The sequence below is a fragment of the Neoarius graeffei genome, chromosome 5 (genome assembly GCF_027579695.1).
Source record: "Neoarius graeffei isolate fNeoGra1 chromosome 5, fNeoGra1.pri, whole genome shotgun sequence".
In the NCBI taxonomy this organism is placed as follows: Eukaryota; Metazoa; Chordata; class Actinopteri; order Siluriformes; family Ariidae; genus Neoarius; species Neoarius graeffei.
Window position 1 is genome coordinate 107,246,793 of NC_083573.1, and position 8,308 is coordinate 107,255,100.

Below are 8,308 nucleotides of genomic sequence, written 5' to 3' on the forward strand. Positions count from 1 at the left end.
TAGAGAATGAATAGGGCTCATGAATCGAATCGTCCTACTCTGACACGCTCCATCGCAGATGCACCAAACCTCATGTGATGCTTCAGGCCAACTCCCCCGACATATACATGCAATCGGTTCTGACCCGCACTCATATTTTTCCTTTCTTTTTGCTCGTCCCTTTCTCCTCCATAGGCTTGCATTGATTTTTGGCCCCATTGAAAATGAATGGTGTTTCAGGAGAAAAACTTTCACTCTCCAGCAATTTTTTTTAACCAAGTGACCAAACTTCAAGAAACTTCACTTGATGCCTCAGGCCAAGTCCCTGCACAGATCCATCCCCTCATCTGAGACCTGCACTCGTCTTTTCCTTGGTTTTCATGCATCTCTTTTTACCTCCATAGGCTTCCATTGATTTTTGGCCCCATTCAAATGAATGGAGTTTTGCTCAGTAACACTTCACCACACATCCACCAAACTTCATACAGCACCTCAGGCCAAATTACCATCACACACATGATATCGGTTCTGACCCGCACTCGCCTTTCTCTTGCCTTTCATCCGTCCATTTTTTCTCCATTTTGCCGCTAATCAATGGAAGCTTGACTGAGTCATTCCTCCCTTCCCCCATAGGTGATGATGCATTTGGCAAGGATCTGCTCATTTGAGATTTTGACAGCAAATTAACTTCAACTCAATGGCCACTTTATTAGGAATACTTGCATGCACACATGATAGCAATTAGCATATAAGCATTCACGTGTTACCATGCTAGCTGTTAGCATGTTATCCATTACGATATCATGCCTGCTGTTAGCTCGCGAGTTGTTAGCATGTTCACCATTAGCATGTTATCATGCGAGCTGTTAACATGTTAGGATTAGCATGGTAGCATGCAGAGTTCGCATGTTTGCTGTTAGCGAGTTCACCTGAGCATGTTAGCATGCTAACTGTTAGCATGTTAGCTGTTAGCATGTCACCCTCAGCGTGTTAGCATGCTAAAAGTTAACATACTAGCCATTAGCATGTTAGCCTGTTAGCTGTTAGCATGATAGCTGTCAGCATATTAGCCTTAAAGTGTTAGAATTTTAACAAATAGCATGTTAATCATTAGCATGTTAGTATGCTAGCTGTTAGCATGCTTGCTGTTAGCATGTTGGCATTAGCATGTTGGCATGCTAGCTTGCTAGCATGATAGCTGTTCTGCTACAGTTCAGCAAGCACACTGCATTTTCTCTGCGGAAATGCAGTCTAGTTATTATTCTGGCTCATCTTTACTGGGAGTGTGTATATAGAGGATATTACACGATGGCATGAAGATATGAAGTTTATCTTCGAGTGGTGAATGTATATTTCATGAATGAGCAAATATTTTCGAGTGAATTTTACTTCATATTATGAGCTTGTAAGATTCCTTATCTCACTTCATTTTAGTGCTAATCATTCTCAGAAAAGGGGAAAATATTTGGTTGGTGTGTTTGAATGTATTCATCACCATTTGAGCTTTGACGACCGTGACCCACACACTCATGTTTCGGGTCAAGTGGATCAATTCCATTGTTATTTGTTTCCACTTCTATGGTTGTTGTCACTATCATTTGAATGTAACACCACCACCCAAAAAAAAAAAAATGGAGTGAATGTAAAGTGCCAGTCAAAAGTTTGGGCACACCTTCTAATTCAGTGTTCTTTTGTTTTTTTTTCCCCCTTTATTTTTATGAATTAAAAGTTACTTCATGTCTTAAAGTAATGATGGATGATGTTTCTCTTTACTTAGTAGAGCGGTTCTTGACATAATGTGGATTACTACAGTTGTGGAATAGGGCTGTTTATTTATTTAGTCTTTTTATCATTTACTGTTTACCCTTTGATCTCAAACAAATTAAGCAGGCAAGAAACCTGTCCACTAATTACCTTTTGACGAGGCGTGCCTGATTAAGATAATGCCAGTAGTGTGCAAAGCATCATTCAGGTAAACGCTAGCTACCCTGAAGAATCTAAAATATCAAACACATTTTTGTTTTAACACTTTTTTGTTTACCATGGTATTCCATATATGTTCCAGATGTTATTTCATAGTTTTGATGTCTTCAATGTTGTTCTACAATATAGAGAATCGTCACAATACAGGGAGGAAAAAAAAAAACCTCTGAAAGAGTAGAATAAGGGTGTACAAACTTTTGACTGTTCTTGTACATGGAAATAAGCTCAAAAAGCAAAAAATGAAAAGGTTAGACATTACAGCAACAGTCATTTCCCAGGACCATGTTTTCTAACCTGAAATAAACCAAGTCTCCAGCAGGTGTCACTGCTTTACAGCGAGCATGTAAATATTGATACGGTTCCTCCATACTTTCTTTGTATCTTCATTAAATATAGTGTAAAGCCACAACTGAAACTAGATCTACTTAATTTTACTAATGCCACTGTACCTTTATTTTTTTCCTCCTCAGATCCATTTCCTAAACAATGATGACTAGACACTTGTTTAATTTATTGTCGAAAATGGACAAACTGAGGTACCATCGAATTGCCAGTTCTTCCACTCTCTCACCTTTGCACATGATACAAAGGTCATGTATGTCTACAAAGAGTTCTCAGGAGAGGAACATTCTCCTCATGGGTCCTCCTGGGGCTGGGAAGACGTCAGTGGGGCGGATTTTGTCTCACAGACTCCGGAAGCCTGTAATTGATATAGACGATGATGTTTTGGAAAAGACATGGGGGATGACTATAGCAGAGAAGCTGTCCCAAGTTGGAGGTGAACGTTTTATCGATGAAGAGGGCCAAGCTGTGTGCAACTTCTCTGCCTCTGGATGTGTGATCTCACTTACGGGTTCGAACCCACTTCACTTGGACTCCATGCGGCACTTGAAACGCTCAGGAATCGCTCTCTATCTGGACGTGGATACTGAAGACATAGTAGAGAGGCTGTGTAGAATGAAGGTGAACAGAATCGTTGGTCAGGGTGCTGGCATCTCCATGAGGGAGATCTTAGAGTACCGAAAACAGTTTTATGAGAAGTGGTTGGATGCAAGAGTGTTTTGTGGAAGGGGAGACACTATAGAGGAAATAGCAGAAAAAGTTGTCAGGGTTCTAGATAAATATCAGGACTCTGAATCAGAGACCTACATCTCCACCAGGAGCCAGAGACCTGTGTCAAACGGTGATGTGAAGTTCTTCAGTGATGTTGTCATGGAGGGATTAGCTCCCAATGGTGGGCTTTACGTACCTAATAAAGGATTCCCAAAACTTGGACATTCTGAATGGATAAGATTAGTGGATATGTCTTATCCTGAGCGTGCTTTAGTCATACTTGAAAAGTGCATACATCCACTGGATATCACTCCATCAGAACTTCGCTCAATGGTTAACCGAGCCTATGGGCAAAACTTTGCCAGCAAGTCAGTGGCACCTATTAAGTATCTTGCTGAGGATCAGTACATTCTGGAGCTCTTCCATGGTCCCACTGCTTCCTTTAAAGACCTGGCACTTCAGTTAATGCCGCAGCTCTTTGCTCACTGCCTTCCGCAGATGTGCAACTACTTGATCCTTGTGGCCACATCTGGGGACACAGGAAGTGCAGTACTTAGTGGGTTCAGTAACCTCCGTGAAAGTGACAGGCAGCGTATTGGAGTGCTGGTGTTTTTCCCTGAGGAAGGTGTTAGCATCATTCAGAAACTGCAGATGACTGGTTTCAAGGGGGACAACACCAGGTCTGTCAGCATCTTCTCTGACTTTGACTTCTGTCAGAGCACCATCAAGGGGATGTTTGGTGACTCGAGGCTGGCTAGCCACTTTGCAGTGGAGTACGCCACTGTTCTTAGCACGGCTAACTCCATCAACTGGGCACGGCTGCTTCCCCAGGTGGTCTATCACTCCTCTGCTTACCTAGACCTCATCAGAGATGGTGTTGTGAAATTTGGGCAACCCATTGATGTATGCATCCCCACTGGAAACTTTGGAAATGCCATGTCTGCCGTCTATGCTAAACAAATGGGCATCCCAATAAGAAACATCATTTGCGCCTCTAATCATAACTGTGTCGTCTCTGATTTTATCTGCACTGGTCAGTACGATCTCCGAGGTAGGAAGATCATGCTGTCAATTTCTCCTGCTATTGACATTCTGAAATCTTCAAATCTTGAACGGTTTTTGCATGATGCATCCAGCGGGGATGGTGAGCTCATCCGGGACTTGTTTGTAAACCTTGAGAAACAGCATCACTTTACTGTGTCAGAGAATTTATTATGTAGGATACGGCAGGACGTGCAGGCAGGTTGGTGCTCAGAGGCTGACTGCCTGACTACTATTCACGAAGTACACTCCAAAACAGGCTACGTAATGGACACTCATACTGCCGTGGCGAAATCTGTAGCTGACCGGCTGCGTGACAAGATGTGCCCAGTTGTTCTGTGTTCCACTGCACATTTTGGGAAGTTTGCTCCAGCTGTTCTTAAAGCTCTACACTGTCCTGACATCCCACATGAGCCTCTGAAGCAGCTGGATGCACTGTGTGCTATTGCAGGCCAAGAACGAATGCATAAAACTCTGTATGAGAGTGTAAGAGAGAGAGCAAGTCATCCACATACAGTTTGCCAGCCTGATTTCAGCGTTCTCACAGATGAGGTGGAGTCCATGATACGGGACTCATTTATGAAGGTCGGGTAGGACATGGATATTAGGGCTGTCAGGATGCAGGCACAAGAAGTGAGGAGCTTCAGCATCTCCTAGTGGCAACTGCTGGGGCTGCAGCTTCTCCAAGTCCCTTTCCAGCACAAAAACCCCAATGACATCCAAAACGCATCTAAAAACAAAATGATCATACCTTGTACATTAAAAACATTGAGGTAACATGTGATCATGTGTGGGTGGAGTCAAAGAGGAATACTATTTTTGCCCAGTCCCTGTCTAATTGTGGACTCTTGAACGCTGACCTAATCTCAGGCAGGTGGGGCCTGGACTAACTTAGATTTTCAGCTGGGTTCATTATGACTCCCAGGATGATTCTTCAGTGTGCTCTTGGAGGAATTTTGTTCAGCTGGTCATTCACCATGGCTGGCAGTCATCAAGGCCTGGTATATCTAGTCAAATTGAATTAAAATAAAATTAAATTTAATGAAAATATTGAACAACTAATTATTGGTAAATAATTAAATTTATTGAAATAAAAAGTAAGAATTATTTATGTAGGGGACCAGTACATCTAGCTTCATGAATTCTGTATTTTTTCTCACTGTTCATCTTATCCTGGAAGTCAGCGACAGCAGTGTAATTGAGATCTCACCGTTATAATCAACACACCTCGCTGTTCATCTGTTCACTTACAGTTGATTTTTATGTGCAAATCTACCATACAGCTTTGTATAAATACATGATTTATTTGTCCTGGGTGGAGCACTCGGTTTTTGGGGTTCTTTGTTGGTCCTGTAGATCCTTGTTCCGTGGAATTTATTGCTAGTTTATTTTTTTCCTTTGTTTTTCGAGTTCATAAAAACAAATACTTGTCATGTGAGACACCTCCAATCTAACATTTATAAACCCCCACTGATCTTGAGATGCTCTGCATTTTCACCACATGCTGATCTGCTCTTAGAGTTTTTATTTTTTTGCAGGTCTTTTAAAGGACAAAGGACGTATCTGTTACTTTCAATTTATGTCACTTATGAAGCTGATTGATGTGTTTATCACAAATTAACATTTCTGCTGTGATGTAAGTGTTCTGGCATAATCACTGGAAACAACTGGTGTTTCATTTCAGTGAAGGTTTTTTTTTTTTTAATAGCACTTGTAACAGGGATGAGAGTTTTCCGCTTTTCGGCGGATTTCCGCTTTTTCTGAGTAAAAACCGACCTTTTTATATTATGCCAAATCCGTTGAGAATTTTTTTTTATTAATTGAGGGGGGTTTGGGTATGTTCCTTCATGCTGTTCAAACTTAACTCCAACGATGTTTACACATTATTTGTAAGTCGCCATCTTTAGTCTCGTTTAATGTGATGCAGACATCCTAACCTGCAGAAACTCATTTCAGGGAGGTGTCGTGACACCTTCTGGGAGATTCACCCCCCGCTGATGGGGAAAAAAGTCATGCGGCATGACTTTTTTCCCATCAGCGGGGGGAGTTTCTGCAGGTTAGGATGTCTGTAAACCAGTCAGGATGCTCTTTGTCTAGCATGCGCTAGACAGGCACACACGCAGTCTCTTTCGCTCTCCCTTGCGCACTCCGTCATATGTGCGATGCAGACATTAATGTTTCTCAGGGGTGCCGCTAGAAATCTTGGGCCCTATGAAAGATTACAATTTAGGGCCCCCTCCCGGTAAAATTTTCAAGCGCAAGCAACTGAATTTGAAGTCTGTTTTTGGCTGGCACTTCTACTTTACTATGCATGTGATCAGCTACCTAGCAAGTTTAGGTGATACAATTATTTGGTATATGAACATTTTAAATGCAGAACTGTCAGAATTAGACTGAATAGACTGTTGCCTGGGGCGGCACGGTGGTGTAGTGGTTAGCACTGTCACCTCACAGCAAGAAGGTCCGGGTTCGAGCCCTGTAGCTGACGAGGGCCTTTCTGTGTGGAGTTTGCATGTTCTCCCTGTGTCCGCATGGGTTTCCTCCGGGTGCTCCGGTTTCCCCCACAGTCCAAAGACATGCAGGTTAGGTTAACTGGTGACTCTAAATTGACCGTAGGTGTGAGTGAATGGTTGTCTGTGTCTGTGTGTCAGCCCTGTGATGACCTGGCGACTTGTCCAGGGTGTACCCCGCCTTTTGCCCGTAGTCAGCTGGGATAGGCTCCAGCTTGCCTGCGACCCTGTAGAAGGATAAAGCAGCTAGAGATAATGAGATGAGATGAGACTGTTGCCTTAAAATGAAAATTCCATGGAAGATATATATTTTTTTCTTTTATGAGCAACTATTATTAGGCCACTCAGTAGCCTATGGAGTTCAGTCAATCCAAATGTTTGTGTTGAGAGAAATTGCATGCATCACTGTATCAGTATGGATTTATAACATTCTGTATGCACATTATGGATACTCCAGAGCCCTCCAGCAAACATCAATAATCAGGATTACAAAATGTATTCCTTTGTTTCCTCCATTTATTGACTTATTGTATGTGATCAAATGTATGCCTTGATGAATAACTACACTAGTTTTTTGATACAATTACATAGTGCACTGCAAGAAATCCACTAAGTGTTTTTGGTTTCTTTTAGGCATCACACATTTATTAGAAAACACAGCAAATCTTCAAACATTCAAGTTAAATACTTAGCAACAGTATCAATAAATCCATACATGAACAATAGCAATGATATCTATGACCACAGCTAATGTGCAAAATATTAAAGTTAAATACTTAACAATATCAACAAATCCACACATGAACAATGGCAAAACATCTAGACTTAATTATAAAGATACCTATGAAAAAAGGTGATTTTTTCACAGTGTTATCAACTTTATTTCTATCTGCAAGTATCAGTCATGATACAGGCTAGTCTTCATGATTTGTATTGCTAGTGTTTCTCTCTTTCAACTCTTCTTTCTCTCTTGATTTAAATGCCAAGGTCTAGAGGCCGAGCCTTCCTTGTAGTAAAGTCATGAATCAAATCTTTGAAGCTCAGAGAGAGTGCCAATTCACTTTCAATTGAGAGGATTGCCAGATTGTTCAACCTCTCCTGTGCCATTGTTGACCTGAGGTAGCTCTTGATAAGTTTCAGTTTACTAAATGCCCGTTCTCCACCAGCAACAGTAACTGGGCGAGTGCAAAAAAATCCTAATGGCAATACAAACTTCTCCAAAAATGCTCTGGAGTTGCATTCTGTAAATTGAATTGAGGAGATCAAGGCTGGTGCAATCAGGGGGGAAAGTGGCAGAAAATACTGTATTGAGATGCCTGATTTCACTCTCAAACTGAGGTGTGAGGTCCTTTGTGTACTTGCTTATGAGTGGCTGACACACAGCAGCAATATCACTGTCCCTTAACTGACCAATCTTAATAATGGCTGCAAATTCCTCAACAATGTTTGCTATGGTTTGGAACCTAGTGTCCAAGTCACTAATGATATGGTCCATGGCAGTGAAAAACACTCAGTACGTTTACATGCACGTCCAAATCGAGCTACTGTCGGTAATCGAGCAAAGGGTCCCAGCAGGGGTGCCAGAGAAATCCAATCCTACATGCACAAGTGAAATCGGGCTATTGTGCAAGGTGCATTGTGCACCCGAGCCACACATGGCGCTACACGCCCCATCGTGTTGGTACACTTCCGGTTGTCGTCATGAAGAAGAGCTATAGTGTTGCCAGATACTGCTAACGTAT

The 8,308-nt window shown here is 41.9% G+C and overlaps 1 protein-coding gene across 1 annotated transcript in view; it reads left to right on the forward strand.

Annotated features, from left to right (window-relative positions):
- LOC132887221 (threonine synthase-like 1) overlaps positions 1 to 7,300 on the forward strand; it is a 25,475-nt gene extending 18,175 nt beyond the window's left edge. Inside the window, exon 2 of the mRNA XM_060922709.1 lies at positions 2,433 to 7,300. Within this exon, the coding sequence (XP_060778692.1) occupies positions 2,449 to 4,650 (2,202 nt within the window). The 5' untranslated portion in view covers positions 2,433 to 2,448 and the 3' untranslated portion in view covers positions 4,651 to 7,300. The remainder of the gene's footprint in view (positions 1 to 2,432) is intronic.
- The last annotated feature ends 1,008 nt before the right edge of the window (positions 7,301 to 8,308 follow it).